We start from the raw sequence: 21167 nt of genomic DNA, 5'->3' as shown, positions 1-21167 counted from the left end.
GGATGAGAAGGGCAGGCGCTTGAGAACAACAGAAGGAAGCCTGAGGGGTGGGGAAAGCAAATGAGGACAAGGTGAGAGAAGTCAGGAAGGGGAGCCAGCTGCATCTGTGGCTACAGGTCTCTGGTGCTGATTGTATTGTCCAAAGGAGCATCAAACGACGGAGTTGTGTGTTTCCTTCTTGACAGAATATCCATGTGTGCTTGGGAGGCCTCTTCGTGCCCGAGGCCTACATCACCGCTACAAGACAGTATGTGGCTCAGGCAAACAGCTGGTCCCTTGAAGAACTCTGCCTGGAGGTCAATGTGACAACCACTCAGAACGCAGTACTAGATGCCTGCAGTTTTGGAGTGACAGGTTGGTGGCATCAGCGATATCAAGGGTGGTAAAGCTCATGCTGGGAAGTTACCAAATTGCTATTGGGGTGGGGGGCTGCCAAAAAACAAATCAGTGGGTTATAGATCAAATCAAGCCTGAACTGACCCTAGAAGCTAAATTGACTAAACTGAGGCTATCGTATTTTGGTCACATTGTGAGAAGACAGGAGTCACTAGAAAAGACAGTCATGCTAGGAAACGTTGAGGGCAGCAGGAAAAGAGGAAGACCCAACAAAAGATGGATTGACTCTATAAAGGAAGCCACAGCCCTCAATTTGCAAGACCTGAGCAAGGCTGTCAAAGATAGGGACATTTTGGAGGACACTGATTCATAGGGTTCCCATGAGTCGAAAGTGACTTGACGGTACTTAACACACACACATTGGGGGGGACCCATTATATGAAATGCTCAATAGCAAGGTGGTTTGCCAAGTAAAATTAAATGGCCTACCAGTTCAATAGCACTGAAACAAATGATGATTCATCTTGGCCTAGAACGACTTGTTGTGTTGAACTGGAATATATATATAGCTGCCCTGAGCTGGGCTTCTGCCCAGAAAAGGTCAGGATATAAATCTGATAAAAGAAAATATAAACCTGGGAATTTGGTAACTCGGGGGGGGGGGGCAGGAGGCTCACCAGCTGACAGACCAGGTATGGCAACCTGACAGGTGTTGGATGCCATCTTCTTGACATGCCACCCTTCCCTGGTTATATTGGTGGCCTGTTTTCAAGGATTGATGACTGGAAGGTGTGAATGTGAGCTGACCCAAAGACAAAACTTCTTAACAGCACAACAGTCTGTATATACTTCTGGAGCTCTCTCTCTGTAGAGGAGGATTGCACTGAAAATACAGGCGTGGATGCATTACAGTTGGATCCAAACTAAATTTTTCTGCTGATGGAACATGTGGGGTAACTTCCACATTATCGTGCTTCACCTATCATGCTGTTCCTAATGGTCCCCTAATTCCCCAGAAGCAGCATTGGGGGGGGGGGGCAGAGAATTGGGAGAAGAGGAGGCAGGAATGTTTTGTTCCTCAGGCAAAAGTAACTTGCATGAGCAGAAAACTGGATCCAACTCAGTCTGTGCGAGGGCACAGAAGAATTTCACTTCCTGAGCTAGCCAAAATTCTTAAGACTAATTGTTGTCCTTCAGTCAGTAAATATCTGAACTCTGCACCTCAGAAAGTGGGGCAGTATGGGAAGCCATATTTGCTAAAAGCTACGGCAGCAACGGTTACATCTGACATGGTGATGCTTCAACAGTAAGCAACACAACGCAATAAAAAGTTCCTCCAATTCTAAATAACAGAGAATGTCCACTGATGGGAGAGGGTAATTTTTCCTGATCACCCCCCACACACACACACAGCAGATATCAGACTCTCCCCTCGTGCTGTTTTTTTTTGGGGGGGGGGTCCCAGAAGCAACATTTGGGGGGGCATTTTGGGCTTGCAGCGAGAGGCGGCAGGCAAGGAAGTCCCACTCTGCTGGGGAAAATCTCTTCCATCAGCGGAGATTCACTGCAGGGATCCAAGCCATAAAGTCTAACACCCAGATTAAGGTGAAGCCTGCAGAGCAGGGAACCAGACAGGTTCCTCGAGCCCAACCCTGAACTGTAGCTTCTGCCAAACCCACCGGTGTTTAAGGTGGAGCTGGCATTCTGAATGGTTGGGTTTTGAGCAGTATGAGAACTTGCAGGACTCGCACAGAATATTTGCTAGAAGCTATATCTGCAGCTCCTTTATGTTTGTGGTTGAACGATATTCAGCCGCACTTGCTTTTGATGGTATCTGCTAAGATCAGCCCATCATCAGGAATTAAAAAAAAAAATCTGATTGTATCTGGCTGCTGTGCCTATGAAATCTAAGCTGCCTGCAGGGACCTCATCAGCTTCATAGTCGTCTTTTGGGGCAGTCAGCCTGGGTCGCCGCCCCTTAAATAGCAAACAGGAAGAGCCACCGTGGTGTGGAGAACCAGTGTGGTGTAGTGGTTAACAGTGGTGATTTGGCGCGGTGAACTCTGAGCTGGAGAACCGGGTTTGATACCCCACGCCTCCACATGAGCGGTGGAGGCTAATCTGGTGAACTGGATTTGTTCCCTCACTCCTGCACATGAAGCCAGCTGTGTGACCTTAGGCTAGTCACACTGTCTCAGCCTCACCTACCTCACAGGGTGTCTGTTGTGGGGAGGGGATGGGAAGGAGATTGTAAGCTGGTTTGATTCTTTCTTAAGTGGTAGAGAAAGCCGGCATATAAAAACCAACTCTTCTTCTTCCTCTTCTTCCTCCTCGCCCTCCTTGTGTGTACTTCAGCGAGGCTTTTAAACACCTTTTTCTCTTCCCAACTCAGGTCTGAAGCTTCAAGGGGCTACTTGCAACAACAACAAACTGTCCCTCTCCAATGCAATTTCAACAGTTTTGCCCATAACTCAGCTGCGTTGGATCAAGCAGACCAACGCTGATAAAAAGGCTAACGTGGTAAGATTTGCCTGTTTAGTCCCATGCTTCTTGCGCTCAGGTTTCCTGCTCTCTTCTTCCTGTGGGCCTCCCGCTAACCATCCTGTGGATCTGCTTGCTTTTCAGGTGACTCTTCCGGTTTACCTGAACTTCACTCGCGCTGATCTGATTTTCACGGTCGACTTTGAAATCGCAACCAAGGAAGATCCTCGGAGCTTCTATGAACGTGGCGTGGCTGTTCTGTGTACTGAATAAAAAGCTTAATACATAATAGCAGTAAAAATACATGTCTGTATTCCAGTTCTAGAGCGTTAGTTTAACACGGAAGGGCGTGTGGTTGTCAGATGGTTGCGCAGAGTTAAGCAGGATAGATGAGTTGAAAATGACAAACGGTTGGAAGGATAGGTTTTAGATGGTTCTAGAGAAATGCATTGGATTTGCTTTTACATGAAATAAAACTTTAATGCACAATTCCTGCCTTTGTGTCTTTACAGTTGCACAGCTCAGTTTTGTGGGGCAAAAACAAAGCTTTTTCAGACTATTAAATGGAGGGTTGCTTAAACCTTGGGCAGGGAGTGATGGGTGGTTTTTTGGGGGGGAGGATCAGTGTTTGTTGGTTCTCCAAAAGGAACAAACTATATACCGTGCAATTAGGCCATCTGTGAGAGCAAGGTAGCAAGAGGCAGTTGGGAAAATAGTCCAGGAGAGAAACTGGGTTAATTACCTTGGGATCCTGTCTGTCTTACCCATCCACCACTAACCACTACACCCTACTAGCAGTCTTTTTCTGCAGTATTCCAATACAGAGCTAATTATAGATGCTCATTTGTAGTGGTCGTTTGATATAATCTAAAACAACATTGACTTTTTGTGCCACAGCCAATTGTATTCTTACAGCCTTGTAGCTTTTTCTACCTCTGTAGAATTATCTCCCCATCCTCCCCCCCTCCGTCTTTTTCTTTCTTTTGTGTTTTTTTTTTGGGGGGGGGGATTATTAAGTCACATCTGATTTATGACAGCCCCTGGTGAGGTTTTCAAGGCAAGATACATTCAGAGGTAAGGTTTTCCATTGCCTGCCTCTGCATAGTGACCTTGGTATTCCTTGAAAGTATGCCATCCAATACTTGCCAGGGCCGACCCTGCTTAGCTTCTGAGATCTGATGAGATCAGGCTATCCAGTTCAGGGCATCGTCTCCTTCTAAATGTTATTAAATAAATTCATGTAAGCCTTTTACAAAAGTAATGACTTCAGGAGGATTGCACAACTTTAAGGTTGACAATGAGGAAATTGAAATGGTTGACGGCTTTCTGTTCCTTGGCTCCATCATCAACCAAAAGGGGGACTGCAGCCAAGAAATCAGGAGACGACAGACTGGGAAGGACAGCCATGAAGGAGCTAGAAAAGATTCTGAAGTGTAAGGATGTGTCACTGGCCACCAAGATTAAGTTAATTCATGCCATCATATTCCCTATTACTATGTATGGGTGTGAAAGCTGGACGTTGAAGCAAGCTGATAGGAAGAAAGTAGATTCCTTTGAAATGTGTTGGAGGAGAGTCTTACAGATACCATGGACTGCCCAAAAAAAACAATCAGTGGGTTATAGATCAAATGAAGCCTGAACTGACCCTAGAAGCTAAAATGACTAAGCTGAGGCTGTCGTATTTTGGTCACATTATGAGAAGACAAGAGTCACTGGAAAAGACCATCATGCTAGGAAAAGTTGAGGGCAGCAGGAAAAGAGGAAGACCCAACAAGAGATGGATTGACTCAATAAAGGAAGCCACAGCCCTCAATTTGCAAGATCTGAGCAAGGCTGTCAAAGATAGGACATTTTGGAAGACTGATTCATAGGGTCGCCATGAGTCGGAAGCGACTTGACAGAAAACGCACACACACAAGCCTTTTAACTGGGAGAACATAACCAGTGGGGTCTAACTTAAGAGGATTTTTCATGGGTGTTGAAGGTAGGAAATGGCATTTGGTACAATGACTCGTGCCCCCAGGGCTGGGTGGGAGTGGGGAGATAGGCCACAGACACCTCACTGGAGGAAAATAGGCCACAGTTTTTATTGAGTACAATCCCAGCAACATTTGGCACAGCATCGGGAGATCCACCTGTTAGCCAGTGGCACCTGCCCTCACCCCCGCTCCACCTGCTGGTGGAAACCACAGGAATGGCAAGTCCGTGGATTCTGCTTGGGTGTGAGCCTCTGCGGAGTTCCCTTGCCCCCTGATGGCTAGAGCCAGGCAACAGCCCCCAAGCTGGGCATGTTGCCGAGGCAGCCTAACCCCCAAGACCACTTACAAGGGTCCCCTGGCCAAGGAACGCAGGTACGCAGGCTCAGCCTCACCCCAAACCGTCTATGAAAAGCTGTGATAGGAACACACAATACCCAAGGTGCCACAATTACTGTGAAAGTGCTGAAACTGAGGGAGGGGTAGGCAGGGAAGCCAGCACCAACTGACGGGGCTGGTGACGTATTTCCCTGTGACGGGAGAGACATCCAATTACAGAGTAGCGTTTTCAGAGGGGAGGGACTCTTGAGGGTCCACATTTTAGCCCTTGACTTCTTCATTGCAGGAATTTATTCCTGGTACTTCTGGAATTTCTCCGGGCCAATAAGCCTCCATGCATAGGGTTTAGAGAATTCGGTTTAGAAAACTGTATTAAGGGAGCAGCAAACACAGTGCAAATTTCCCCTGCATAAATGGCTTCAGTGTCTGATTAAAACTAGGGCAGCCCGGCTTCAAAGCCTTCCCTATCGTCTAACTTACTGGGTAAGAAGGGACCAATGATACGTCCAGCTCACCTCACAGGCAGCGAGGATAAAATAGAGGAAAGAAAAATGATATTCGCTACACTGAACTTATTGCAGGAAAGTCAGAATAACGTCCCTCATATGGAAGTATGTGGCTATTTATTCTTGCCTCTGCATGACTTTGGGGACGTAGCTGCTACCATTTGTCTCTGGAACTGACAAGGGAAAGCTGTCAATATTAGTGTTCAATTTACAAACCTGTGCATACCTGTGCTGGAACACTAGGTGCCCTATTGAAGGAAGGAAAAAGCTGTCCCCCACACAATCTTTTCAGAAGCCAGCTGAGTAATGTAGAAAGGATGGTTACCACTGTTTTCTATCACCCCTGGGAAGAGGGCATAAAATCAGTCATGGTAATGTACATTAACTGAAGCAGAGAAATATTCCCCAGTCACCAGTAAAGTGAGCTTGCAAAGATACATGTAAGTTCTTGCCTCCAGATGTGTGCCTCAGTGACACAGCTTGGTGTGTGTGTGTAAAGTGCCGTCAAGTCGCAGCCGAATTATGGCGACCCCTTTTGGGGTTTTCATGGCAAGAGACTAACAGAGGTGGTTTGCCAGTGCCTTCCTCTGCACAGCGACCCTAGTCTTCCTTGGTGGTCTCCCATCCAAATACTAACCAGGGCTGACCCTGCTTAGCTTCTGAGATCTGACGAGATCAGGCTAGCCTGGGCCATCCAGGTCAGGGCTTGGACAGACGGTTTAAAGGTGAGTCATTACGAAGAAGAAAAACAATTTCCAACCTGGGAGGAGTCGGGTAACAGGGCGTGTCTGGGAAGGTACTGAGTCAACAGCAAAAGCAAACAGTTGTCAAGTTTGGCATGTTAAAAATTGCATAGGTTGGCTCTAGAAGGCCTGGTTTTGTATGCACCTCTCTCCCCCCGCAAAAAAGGTTACACTATAAGTCAAGAATACCAAAAATGAACAGATGTCATACCTGTATGTGCAACTAAATAGTAAGTTGTGAAATGAGGCATTCACAAAGTTCACAGCACTCTTTCCTGGGAGGTCCTCAATAGTAGGATTTAATGGGCCACCAGCCTTACTCTCAGGCCAGTGGGGAAGTGTGGGCCGAGTAGCCCAGTCCTCCTTGAGTTTACCCCCTCCCCAGGGGATCCAAGTACACATGAAGCTGCCGTATACCGAATCAGACCCTTGGTCCATCAAAGTCAGTATTGTCTAAGGCTGGCAGAGGCTCTCCAGGGTCTCAGGTTGAGGTCTTTCACATCACCTGCTTGCCTGGCCCCTTTAAGTGGAGATGCCAGGGATTGAACCTGGGACCTTCTGCATGCCAAGCAGATGCTCTACCACTGAGTCATGGCCCCTCCCCAAATAATTTATCCATTAAGTTCAGGTTCGCAGAATGCATTTACACTGTATGTTTTGAATCATACTCTAACAGAAGAGGAAGAAATGCAGCACAAAGCAGTTTTTAATGTTCAACCAATGTTGTGAGGACTAAGGATCTGCAAGCAATGGCCCATTTCCAGCAGATAGCACCAGTTCAGCAATAGCCTCCCCCCCCCCCAATTACATTTACACTTAGGTTACCCCATCGGTATATCAAGTTGCTCGCAATTTCTTTCTTAGTTTTTCCCCAGCACACTCTAGAACGGGCTGCCCTTGCTTTCGTTTGATTATTGAACTTTCACATGCTCTTTTATCACTCAGTCTCACAATGGGCTGCAGTACGGAAGCCGGAGCAACATTTTCTGAGAATCTGCTGCATTCGGAAGGATTGTGTTGTCTGAACCAGGAAGGTTCAGTTGTCGGTTGCAATAATACTTCAGTTTCGTCCTGTTCAGCTTCCTGGGAGAGTTTTGAGGACAAACCCTTCCCATCATCTTCCACTGCAGGTTCCGTGAACATGACATTATCTCTTGGCTTCATGCCATCGGTCTCATGAGTGACTGTTGCAGAGACTCCCCAGTATGGTGATGCAAAGAGGGACTCCTGGTGTTTTGGAGAGAAGTTCTCTTCTACAGTCAGACCCTCAGGGATGGGATGCTTCAGATAGATCCCCCTCCTGGGACATGCCTCAGCAAGTGAATCTAGACTACAGTCAGAGGCGCCAGAGACTTCTTCATAATCCCCATCATAAGGATCCAGGAACTAAAGCCAGAGACACAATTGTGTATTTTTTCACTTACAGCTGGGGCAGTCAACAGCTCCTAAGACGAAACAACATCTATGCTGCTGCTCCCAAATCAGCAAACATGGAATTGCCTTCTGCTGAAACAGACTGCTGGGCTCTCAAGATAGGTACTGTCTACTCTGGGGTCCCCAACCTCATTGAATCTGTGGATAGACTTGAAATTTTGAGAGCAAGTAGTGGGCACTACAACAAAATGGCTGCCAGAAGGGTGGGTGGGACCAATCGCAAAATGGCTGCCATAATCTCAAAATGCTGTGGGTTTCCACAAAATTTTAGGAAGTTCCAATCCAAACATCTCCCTATCATACAGCCAGCTATATCTGAATGGGTTGCCAAACTCCAGGTTGTGGCTGGAGATCTCCTGCTATTACAATTGATCTCCAGACGACAGTAGGGTTGCCAGGTCCCTCTTTACCACCTGTGGGAGGTTTTGGGGTGGAGCATGAGGAGGACAGAGTTTGAGGAGGGACTTCAATGCCATAGAGTTCAATTGCCAAACCGGCCATTTTCTCCAGTTTCAATAGCAAGAGATCTCCAGCTGGTACCTGGAGGTTAAACAAATAACAGCACCAGCTCAAATATATAATAAAGGAAAATTTACCTTTATAAAGATTGATTACCTTCACAACACGTATATGAAACAAGAATAAATACAAAAAAGGTTACTTCACCAATAACTCATTTGTAAAGTTCATAGAAGTCCAAAGCCAATCAGGAGAATGGCATACGGTTCCAACTCAAATACGAAACTGTAATCCAGTATATAATTGTGGTCCAGGTCCAAAGACTTTCCCCACTGCCAAGTCCAGAGACTTTCCAATCCAAAAACGGTTAGTCCAACAAAATAGGTCCAGTCCAAAACGGCACCTCCGGATAGGTGATCGTTTCACAATATGAAATTGCTTTTTCAGTTGATTAATATTGCCTTGGTACTATTAGAATCTTTAATCCTTGTGGATAACGAAAAGCTTATATATAGGGCTCAAAGGCCTCTGAAAAACAACATCATGCAGTGAGCTATTAACTATACAATACATGCTAATTATTCAAACAAATTAATTTCATACATTTCAGCTTACCAACATTGGACCAGCCGTCTCACAATTCCTCAGGCTTTGCCTTGGCTGGTACCGAGTGCAAAACCCGCACAGAATAAATCCCTATTGCCAGATAGCCTACACCTGTGGGCGCGATTGGTAATTTTCATTTAAAGATAGCAAGACAATTCAAATTCATTGTTCAGACCTAATGGGGTCATAGATTTAAAAAGATGAATAAATCTCATTTCGTGCCTGTGCAGTAATTTGGCGACGTCTTCTTGAGTATAGGGGCGAGGTTTGTATTGCCATAAGGCAAAAAATAACAGATCCTTGTCCGTATGGCCTTTTTCTAAGTAATGATTGGTTAACGGAGCCTCACGTGTGTGGGAGCGTATCCTTGCCCGATGCTCACCGATACGGATTTTTAATTGTCTCGTTGTTGAACCGATGTATAATAAAAAACATGGACAAAAAATTCCGTACACCACGTTGGAAGAGCTACAATTAGTAAATTGATTGAGTGTAAATGTAAAATTAGTGTTAGAAGAACTTACTTCCTTAACCGGCAAGCAATACGCGCACATTGCACAAGAGCCGCATTTAAAGTGACCCTTCGGTCTCAATTCTTGCTTACTGTCTAAGCGGTCCGTTTTAACCAAATAATTACGCAAGGACTTGGTCTTTCTCAGCCCAAACAAAGGAAATTCGCCGCAACCAGGCACATTGTATAATACGTGCCAATGTTTGCGCACAATTCTCTGAATGTCATAAGAGAGATGGTTATATTCCAAGGAGGCAAAAATTCTAGTCTTACTAGACTGGCTGCGTGTCGATGGTTGTAGCAATTTATCCCTAGGGATGGCGGCTGCTCGGGTCAGAGCATTCTGGATCACCTGGGGTTGAAAACCTCTGGTGTGAAATCTATTACTAAGGTCAGAGGCTGCACAAACGAAATCTCGATCATGGGTGGAATTGCGTTTTAATCTGAGAAATTGGCTATAAGGAAGATTGAGCCGTAGATGGAGGGGATGATGGGAAGTAAAATGCAGTCCCGCTCCCACATCTGTGGGTTTGCGGTACGGTTTCACAGCAGACTTGTTCTCCAAGGTCCTAAAGACCGTCAAGTCAAGGAATGCTATAGAGTGCGAATCTGCAGCACCCGTAAATTGTAGATGGGGGTTAAGAGAATTAATCCATTGCAGCGAGATGGGGTAAGATGCACTATTATCCAGTATACAAAAAAGATCGTCTATGTACCGAACATAAAATAGAACATGATCCTTGAAAAAAACACTCTCTAATAACAGATCGTTCTCAAAGGCCACCATGTAAATATTGGCGACCGAAGGGGCGCACGCCGCGCCCATTGCTACACCTTGCGTCTGTAAATAGAATTGATCTTTGTACCGGAAAAAATTGTTCTCAAAAAGTATGTCAATGAGACTTAAAATAAAATGGGTAGGAACAGATCGGTCTTCTCTAGTATTAAGTTTTCTCTCAATGATATTTCTAACATCTTCCAATGGGGTTAACACCCCATTTCAGGTTAACACCTTTCAGACCCTGGTCTTACGCGATGTGGCTAAGTTAGAACGACGTAGGAAATGGCAGAACAATAGTACTAATTTCACTGACCAACAGATAAAGATTTTAGAGCAACTCTCCTTGGACAAATCTCTAATCTTTATGCCTGCTGACAAGGGTGGGGCTTTGGTCATCTTGGATTGTAGCAATTATGATTCAGAAAACTTAAGGCAGCTGAACAATCGCTCTTTTTATTCTCCTTTGAGATCCGATCCTACACTTAGGGTGATGAATGTCATTAAAACTGTTGTATATGAGGGATTGGCACTTAATTACATTAACAAAGCAACCGCAGACTTCTTAAGAGTAACGTATCCCAGAGTACCTATTTTTTATTCTCTACCAAAAATACATAAAACATTGTTGAACCCACCAGGCCGCCCGATTATTTCTGCAATTGGCAGCTTATTGGAACCCATATCTCGCTATGTTGATTCATTTCTACAGCCCTTCAGTAAATGTACCGTTTCTTATATTAAGGACTCTAGTGAATTTATTACAAAAGTAGAAGATTTCCCACTTACTGATGAAACTGTCTTTGTTACCCTTGACGTTGCGTCATTATATACTAACATCCCATTGGAAGATGTTAGAAATATCATTGAGAGAAAACTTAATACTAGAGAAGACCGATCTGTTCCTACCCATTTTATTTTAAGTCTCATTGACATACTTTTTGAGAACAATTTTTTCCGGTACAAAGATCAATTCTATTTACAGACGCAAGGTGTAGCAATGGGCGCGGCGTGCGCCCCTTCGGTCGCCAATATTTACATGGTGGCCTTTGAGAACGATCTGTTATTAGAGAGTGTTTTTTTCAAGGATCATGTTCTATTTTATGTTCGGTACATAGACGATCTTTTTTGTATACTGGATAATAGTGCATCTTACCCCATCTTGCTGCAATGGATTAATTCTCTTAACCCCCATCTACAATTTACGGGTGCTGCAGATTCGCACTCTATAGCATTCCTTGACTTGACGGTCTTTAGGACCTTGGAGAACAAGTCTGCTGTGAAACCGTACCGCAAACCCACAGATGTGGGAGCGGGACTGCATTTTACTTCCCATCATCCCCTCCATCTACGGCTCAATCTTCCTTATAGCCAATTTCTCAGATTAAAACGCAATTCCACCCATGATCGAGATTTCGTTTGTGCAGCCTCTGACCTTAGTAATAGATTTCACACCAGAGGTTTTCAACCCCAGGTGATCCAGAATGCTCTGACCCGAGCAGCCGCCATCCCTAGGGATAAATTGCTACAACCATCGACACGCAGCCAGTCTAGTAAGACTAGAATTTTTGCCTCCTTGGAATATAACCATCTCTCTTATGACATTCAGAGAATTGTGCGCAAACATTGGCACGTATTATACAATGTGCCTGGTTGCGGCGAATTTCCTTTGTTTGGGCTGAGAAAGACCAAGTCCTTGCGTAATTATTTGGTTAAAACGGACCGCTTAGACAGTAAGCAAGAATTGAGACCGAAGGGTCACTTTAAATGCGGCTCTTGTGCAATGTGCGCGTATTGCTTGCCGGTTAAGGAAGTAAGTTCTTCTAACACTAATTTTACATTTACACTCAATCAATTTACTAATTGTAGCTCTTCCAACGTGGTGTACGGAATTTTTTGTCCATGTTTTTTATTATACATCGGTTCAACAACGAGACAATTAAAAATCCGTATCGGTGAGCATCGGGCAAGGATACGCTCCCACACACGTGAGGCTCCGTTAACCAATCATTACTTAGAAAAAGGCCATACGGACAAGGATCTGTTATTTTTTGCCTTATGGCAATACAAACCTCGCCCCTATACTCAAGAAGACGTCGCCAAATTACTGCACAGGCACGAAATGAGATTTATTCATCTTTTTAAATCTATGACCCCATTAGGTCTGAACAATGAATTTGAATTGTCTTGCTATCTTTAAATGAAAATTACCAATCGCGCCCACAGGTGTAGGCTATCTGGCAATAGGGATTTATTCTGTGCGGGTTTTGCACTCGGTACCAGCCAAGGCAAAGCCTGAGGAATTGTGAGACGGCTGGTCCAATGTTGGTAAGCTGAAATGTATGAAATTAATTTGTTTGAATAATTAGCATGTATTGTATAGTTAATAGCTCACTGCATGATGTTGTTTTTCAGAGGCCTTTGAGCCCTATATATAAGCTTTTCGTTATCCACAAGGATTAAAGATTCTAATAGTACCAAGGCAATATTAATCAACTGAAGAAGCAATTTCATATTGTGAAACGATCACCTATCCGGAGGTGCCGTTTTGGACTGGACCTATTTTGTTGGACTAACCGTTTTTGGATTGGAAAGTCTCTGGACTTGGCAGTGGGGAAAGTCTTTGGACCTGGACCACAATTATATACTGGATTACAGTTTCGTATTTGAGTTGGAACCGTATGCCATTCTCCTGATTGGCTTTGGACTTCTATGAACTTTACAAATGAGTTATTGGTGAAGTAACCTTTTTTGTATTTATTCTTGTTTCATATACGTGTTGTGAAGGTAATCAATCTTTATAAAGGTAAATTTTCCTTTATTATATATTTGAGCTGGTGCTGTTATTTGTTTAACTTCGTTGTATCAGCACACGTTTCTTTTCATTAGGTACCTGGAGGTTGGCAACCCTAGGCAACAGAGATCAGTTCCCCTGGAGAAATTGGCCACTTTGGCAACTGGACACTATGGCATTGAAGTCCCTCCCCTCTCCAAACCCCGCCCTCCTCAGGCTCCATCCCCAAAATCTCCAGGTCTTTTCCAACCTGGAGCTGGCAACCCTAGCGCTCTCAGCCAGACCCAAAGGTGGTACTTCATGAGCTCTTCAATGCACTTCCTTCTCCAATGCGGTGAAGGAAAGACAGGATGGGCTCTTTGCTTTGAGGTGGTGATGCTTTGCAGAAAGAGCACGCAGGAACCAAGAAACACTTGGGCGGGCACCATGGCCGGGATTGGCCTACTCTAACTGTCAGCGGCTCTCCAGAGTCTCAGGCAGAGGCCTTTCATATCACCCACCACCTGATCCTTTTAACTGGAGGTGGTGGGGCTGAACCTGGGACATTTTGCATACAAATTACATGCTCCAAGTTTCATCCCCTTTAGAACTGGTTGAAAGGTAGAAGTCTACGAGACAATCATTTTATTTTAAACATTCGTTGCAAGTGCTTACATATAGTTTCTGTTGGAATGGAGGAACTGTAACTTTATTGGGAATTAGTCCCAAGAATGGGAGTGCTTCTACACTGTGCACGTTCACGGGGCAGCAAATATCCCTACTACTGAATTCAATTTATTTCCTTTGCGCACTCATGAGACTGCTTTTAATAAGCATGATCTCTAGGGTTGCCAGGTCCCTCTCCGCCACCGGCAGGAGGTTTTTGGGGCATAGCCTGAGGAAGGTGGTGTTTGGGGAGGGGAGGGACTTCAACGTCATAGAGTCCAGTTGCCAAAGCAGCCATTTTCTCCAGGGGAACTGATCTCTATCAGCTGGAGATCAGTTGTAGTAGCAGGAGATCTCCAGCTGGTACCTGGAGGTTGGCAACCCTAATGATCTCATGAGCCAGCATGATCTAAATAGACATAGGACAGTCTGTTTACACTTTCATTACAGATATAAGGTCTAGAACACTACTACACATTTAAAGTTTCTAGCCATCATGATTCAAGAGAAAAGATATGCTGGCATTCTCTGAATACCAGGGTTGCTGCGCAGAGGAAGGCACTGGCAAACCACCTCTGTTAGTCTCTTGCCATGAAAACCCCAAAAAAAAGGGGTCGCCATAAGTCAGCTGCAACTTGATGGCACTTTACACACACACACACACAAAGACTTAGGACAAAATGATGCTAGTATGGATTGAGGTGCTGATTCTGCTGGTAACAAAATAAATACCTAACAGCAGCCATGCTGGATCAGACCAGTGATCCATCTAGTCCAACATCCTGTTTCCTATAATAGCTGGGCACATTCCCTGGAAGGTCCCCCAGCAGAGGAACAGAGGTGAAAGTGACAGTGTGGTGTAGTGGTTAGTGTCAGACTAGGATCTGAGAAAGCCAGCCAGGTTCAAATCCCCACATTGCCATGGAAGCTTGCTGAGTGATTTTGGGCACACTCAGCCTAGCCTACCTCACAGGGTTGTTGTGAGGATAACATGGAGAGCAGGGGGATATAAGCTGCGTTGGGTGCCCATTGGGGAGAAAGGCAGGGTATAAATGTAGTAAATTAATAATTTAGAAATACGCTGTCTTCATATGTGGAGATCCAATTCAGAAATCATGTCTAATAGCCACCAATAGACTCATCCTCTATGAATTTGTCTAATCCTCTTGTTCGGTCATCACTACATCCTGTGGCAGTGAGTTCCACAGTATGTTATATGAAGAAACACTTCCATTTCTCTGTCCTGAATCTGTTGCCCATCAATTTAATTGAGTGCCTCTGAGTTCTAGTTTTTTGGGAAACGAGAGAATAGTTCCCTCTCCCTTCTGTAGATCAGGCACAGATTGTTTTTGCTTTTATGTATGGCACTTTGGGCGATTGTTAAACTGAAATGCATTAACAGAACTCTATTAACAAAATAAGCAGAAATTGCAAACTTACTTGAAGTTTTTTGAAAGTTGTTTTCTTAAGAGATCCTCCTGGAAAGGAACTATTCGACATAACCTGTTTTAGGCAAGACTCACTTTCAGATATGTGCATTGCACTGCGCTCCCACGTAATTCTCAGAGGTGAGGACTGACTGATTAATGTTAGAAACACATTAAATGAGTGCAAACAATCCATTTGTTAACAATTGTCCATTGGGATACGAAGTAAAGGATTTTATCCTATTAAACTCATTCAGACTCTGGCTCTGCCCCCCCCCCAAAAAAATAACCCCACCAAAACTAATCGGTGTGATGGAGCTTCTTCCAACCTGTAACATTCTTATACACACCTTATTAAAATAAGCCTGGTTTTTGGAACGTTTAGAAAGAGATCTGCAACGTGGTGTCTGTGGGCGCCGTGGAGCCTACGACACCTTTTCTGAAGCCCAAGTGGTTTTAGGAAGTGGGTGAGGCCAGGTAGGGCTTTTGCCCAGCAAGGCTTCTGATTGCCTGTGCAGATTTAATAAAATATTGCTTTGGCAGCAGCTGCCACCACAGCACAAGGTTCTACCCTGTGTTACTGAAGTTAAGCTGTGGTGGCCGTTTTGTGGCTGGCTCTGCCTCCTGCAGCAGTAAGGTTGCCAGGTCCCTCTTTACCACCAGCAGGAGGTTTTTGAGGCGGAGCCTGAGGAGGCTGGGGTCTGGGGAGGGGCTTCAATGCCATAGAGTCCAATGGCCAAAGTGGCATTTTCTCCAGGGGCACTGAGCTCTATTGGCTGGAGATCGGTCGGAATAGCAGGAGATCTCCAGCTAGTACCTGGAGGTTGGCAACCCTATGCCGCAGCCATTTCCTGGCAGCCGTTTTGTTGCTGTACCCACCATGCTGTGTCAGAATTCTAAATGTACCCTCAGGCTCAGAAAGGTTGGGGACCCCTGGTTCAGCACACTGTTACAAACAGACTTCAGAGATTTAAAAATTCTGGATGCCTTATGTATCAACCACTGCTAACTGTGGTTGCAGTTCTCAGATAGTTTCAGATCATGGACTACCTGAAAACACATGCCTAACCTACCTCACAAGATTGTTGTGGGGATCAGGGCTGCAACTAGAGGGGGGGAGGAGGGCAGCCGCTGTTCCTATGGCATGCAGAGTGGGCGGCAGAACTGCCTCTCCTACCCGGCCCACTCCTCCTGTAGGAGAGGCAGTTCTGCCACCTTTTCTGCATGATTCATGAGTAGTGGCTGCCCTCCTCACCCTCCCCCACCCCTGCCAGCCACGGCCCTGGTGAGGATAAAATGGAGGACAGGAGCACAATGTAAGACACTTTGGGTCCCCATTAGGGAGAAAGATGGAGTATAGAATGATGTGAAATAAACAAAATTATAATAAATGATGTTTTTATATTGCTGTGTATTTAGAAAATGTGTCTGCCACCTATCTAGATCTGCGCAAGGCAGCTCACAATTAAAACAAAAAACCAAAGTCAGTAAAACAAATCATGCAAGAAAACAAAACAACCCAAGCCCCAGTCCACCCTACCTGGGGCTAGTGAAGGTATCATACTGGTAATGTAACAACTGGGTTGGTTTTCCATGATTCTTGCATTCTGATCTCTTTGTTTTAAAGTACATAAACTACCACTGACAACTAGGGCTGTGAATATCAGTATACCCGAACCGAACATAAACCTGAAAGAGGACTTCCGGCAGAGAAGCTGACCGAAGCACTACGTCTCCCTGGAAGCTCCCAGGAGGAACCAAGAAACGTCTTTAATTAGGATGTTTAATACACCCCCCCCATTCCTAAACAGTGGATTGGGTGTCAGGAATTCTCCTGCTGCCGTCAAGAGCGGTGTTGACTCCTGAGCTCTCCGAGAGTGCTTTTTAAGACTCCCGGAGGCTCAGATGCTGTCCCGCCAGCTTGAGGGGATTAATTTCACCGCGGACGTCTCTTTGGATTCAGGCTTCGGTCTCCTCTATCTATTACCATCTAACTAACTACATGAGAAGAAAACCTCACCCTCCGAAATCTGAGTGAGTTTAAAAGAACTCTTTTGTTTTCACCTGGCAATAAAACAACTGAGACTTTAAAAACAAACAGCTATAGAATCTGTGCCTCCCACCCTAATGTAGAAATGAATTGGATTTTACAATAACAATTGATTTAACCAGCAGGAAACTTATCAAGTTTATCTGGAGATAGACTAAACAATTGGGACTTTAAAATGACATTCTAACCTCCAATTAAATGCTGAGACAAAGGAGAGAGGAGGAAGTTGAAGAAGTTCCTCCTCTATTTTAATGGCCTCCGCTCTAAAGATCCTCCGGCCACGTCGCCTAGGATAGAGGAACCTTGTAATCAGCGAGGGCAGAGAAGACCAGCTGAAAGATGACATCGTAGAACCGGAAGTGAGTTTCCCTGTGCAACGGGTAAATACGTCCTACCCCCTTTGATCATAGAAAGGAAACGGCAGAAGGTCCGCGATACTTCCTACTTCCTGTCCAAGATGCCATGCTAGAGCGTCCCTTTTCTCTATGATACCTCAAATTTAAAAATTTGAATTCTGCATTAATTTGGAGGATAAAAATTAAGCAAATAAGGCGAATTAATTAGGAGGCTAAATAAGAACTTATATATTAAAGGATTGACAGATCTGAAACCTGCCTAGATATTAAGAAAAGCTGCCAGAATATATGTCAGCTCCACGTCAACGATCCGGATCACTGCATAGCCCTGCATTGCCTAAACTTAAAGAACCTTCTACTGATACAACAATGGAGAAGACAGAAAAGAAGATGCAAGAACTTTTAGCCAAACAAACAGATGCTTTTACCAAATAAATTGAACAAATATCTAAACAGCAAGAAAAACAGATGAACCAGCTAACTGAGATGTTAGCTGAAAAACTGGACACTGTGACAAAGGAGGTAAAGACTCAAGTTACTTTGCTGCTTGTAGGTTATCCGGGCTGTGTAACCGTGGTCTTGGAATTTTCTTTCCTGACGTTTCGCCAGCAACTGTGGCAGGCATCTTCAGAGTAGTAACACTGAAGGACAGTGTCTCTCAGTGTCAAGGGTGTAGGAAGAGTAATATATAGTCAGAAAGGGGTTGGGTTTGAGCTGAGTATTGTCCTGCATGGACTGACACAAACAGGACACAGGGTCTTATTCCAAGACACTGAAAGACTGGACAATTCTACCAACTATTTTGTCAGATTGCACAGAGAAGCCATTGAAATTCATAAACATCAGCACAACTTTAACAGAAAAGAGGAGAGTTTAAGAATGAATAAGGCTTGGCTTCCTGTTCTGAAAACTTCCAGACTAACAAAGACAACATTCAACAATAGCCATGCGATTAGCTTTGGATTTCACACATTAACAGATAACTTCAGGATACAATGGTTCCATATTAACATACCATACCCTCATTAGCACATTATCTTGATACTTACAGGACAATGATTAGCACATTACTTTTGCAGGACAATACTCAGCTCAAACCCAACCCCTTTCTGACTATATATTACTCTTCCTACACACTTGACACTGAGAGACACTGTCCTTCAGTGTTACTACTCTGAAGATGCCTGCCACAGTTGCTGGCGAAACGTCAGGAAAGAAAATTCCAAGACCATGGTTACACAGCCCGGATAACCTACAAGAACCAATGAACTCTGACCGTGAAAGCCTTTGACAATACTTTGCTGCAATCAGACATGAAGACAATGGATACTTTAGTCAAGAGAATGACAGAAGAACATAAAGAAGTGAAGAGGAAAGTTGAAAGCCACAAGAAACAACTGGAAATAATGCAAATACAGGAAGAAACCACGAAATATCAATTGGCTATGATGGATCTGAAAGTGAGGGAGCCTAATTTACGCCTGCGAAAACTTCCTGAGGACTGTGGTGATACAAGAGAACCATTGGTGAAAACCTTGGCTACCTTATTCCACATAGAACAACAAGAGTTAGATCATGCTGTCAACAGAATATACAGGATGCCTTGCCTCCTAGATTGAACAGGGCAAAGGCAAGAGATGTTATGATTTCCTTCTGTGATGTCAGAATGATACAATAATGCAACTATATTACAAAGATCCAATTGTTCTGGAAGGCAACCCATTAATACTTCTTAAGAACATTCCAAGGCATTTGATGGCCAAAAGAAATATCTTTAAAGACTTCACAATGACATTCAGGAAAAGTGGAATAAGATACAGATGGCTGTTACCACAAGGATTTGTATTCACCTATAAAGAAGTAAAATGTTATCACCACGATGGAAGATGTTGGGAAATTTTTGAGAAAGTACAGGAAGGAACTCACAGGCCTTACACCAGATCAGGGACAAGATCAAGCTCAAGAAGAGGAAGCAGATGATTCGACAAAAGGAGCAACAGGTGGATTATAAAATTTATGTTTTTTTTAACACCCTGACAACATGGCTAAAGTAATTTTGTGTAATGTAAGTGGCTTAAATGAAAAGGTGAAAAGAGGAAGAATTTTTAAATTTTTACAAAAACAAAAATATTCTTTAATATGTCTGCAGGAAACTCATCTCCAAGAAAGATAAAAAGTACTTAGAAAGGAACTCTCTGGGGCAAACCTTCATCTCCTCATCTAATACAAAAACCAAAGGAGTAGTCAAATATGCACAAGCCTCATTTGCTCCTGAACTAGTATATAAAGATGGGGAGGGCAGAATACTTATGATTAGAGCTAAAATACTAGGCCAAAAGACATCGGTGGTGGGGATCTACGCACCTAATGGTGGAAAAGCACAATTCTATAAACAACTTCACTATATCTTATTGCAATATGCTGAAGAACAGATTTTGATAATGGGTAATTTTAATGGAGTTATAGACTGTGCGATTGACAGAAAATCAAAAGCCAAAGATGACAAGGAAGGATTCCTTCCTAAAACATTCTTTCAACTTATTGAGGAGTTTAAAATACAAGACATTTGGAGGACGATGAATCTGTCGTCTAGAGAATACACTTTTTTCTCCCAAAACATGAATCACATTCACGTATAGATATGATATGGGCGAGCAAGTCTATTTTTACTCAACTACGCAAAGTACGTGTAATACCAAGACCTTTTTCTGATCATAATCCGGTTTCCTTTGAATGGAATAGCAGACAAGCATTCAGATGGAGATTAAATGATAGACTTTTGAGAGACGATAAAATAAAAAAAGAATTACACACTCTTATCAAAGACTTTTTTGAGATTAATATGAATGGAGAAACCAACTTAAATACCATTTGGGATGCTTTTAAGGCAGTATTGAGAGGATTTTTGATTCAGAAGAATACTGCATGGAGGAAAAAACAACTACAGCAAACAAACGATATACTCTGGGAACTAAACTTAGAACAACAACTGATTTTAGAATTTAAAGAACCCCAGAGAAAATATATTTTATTAAAGATCAAAGTTGCTAAACATCAACTTAATTTGGTGGTCATGGAAGAAATGAATAAAAATATGAAATATGTGAAGCAAAGATATTTTGAACATGCAAACCATCCAGGTAAACTTTTGGCCAGCCAATTAAGAAACTCTTTGCAGAAGAAGATAATTAGTACAATACAGACTGAAAAGGGACCGGTACATACAACAACTGATGTACAGAAAGAATTTGTATCTTTTTATACTAAATTGTACCAGAAAGATCTTATCTGAGAAGATGGATAAATATCTGAAAAAGGTAAACATTACTAACTAACCTCCGAACAACAAAAGTTTATAGATGCCCCAATAACAACAACAGAATTAGAAGAAGCAATAATAAGACAAAAAACGGATAAAACACCTGGCCCAGATGGAATTACAGCTTTATTTTTTTAATTGTTTAAAGGCAATTTGAAGAGCCCATTTACGATGGTATGTAACACCATATTAGATACGGGACTTTTTCCTGAGACATGGTCACATGCTTTTATATCGTTAATTCACAAAACTGGGAGAGATTCAGAAAGAGTAACTAATTATAGACCTATTTCTCTATTGAATGTAGATTATAAAATATACGCCTCTATATTATCGAACCGACTTAAGCGATTTATTACAACCTTGATTCATGAAGAGCAGGCGGGTTTTATCCCCGGAAGACAGAT

At 43.5% G+C, this 21167-nt stretch overlaps 1 protein-coding gene across 1 annotated transcript in view; it reads left to right on the top strand.

Moving 5' to 3' along the window:
• The window catches only part of DYNC1H1 (dynein cytoplasmic 1 heavy chain 1), a 74689-nt gene extending 71583 nt beyond the window's left edge, over window positions 1–3106 (top strand). The window contains exons 76-78 of the mRNA XM_056852067.1: window positions 186–354; window positions 2729–2856; window positions 2962–3106. Of these exons, the coding sequence (XP_056708045.1) occupies window positions 186–354; window positions 2729–2856; window positions 2962–3090 (426 nt within the window). The 3' untranslated portion in view covers window positions 3091–3106. The remainder of the gene's footprint in view (window positions 1–185; window positions 355–2728; window positions 2857–2961) is intronic.
• The last annotated feature ends 18061 nt before the right edge of the window (window positions 3107–21167 follow it).

The sequence above is a fragment of the Euleptes europaea genome, chromosome 6 (assembly GCF_029931775.1).
Source record: "Euleptes europaea isolate rEulEur1 chromosome 6, rEulEur1.hap1, whole genome shotgun sequence".
NCBI lineage: Eukaryota > Metazoa > Chordata > Lepidosauria > Squamata > Sphaerodactylidae > Euleptes > Euleptes europaea.
Note: the sequence above shows the minus strand (reverse complement) of the source record. Positions and strands in the feature narration are given on the sequence as shown.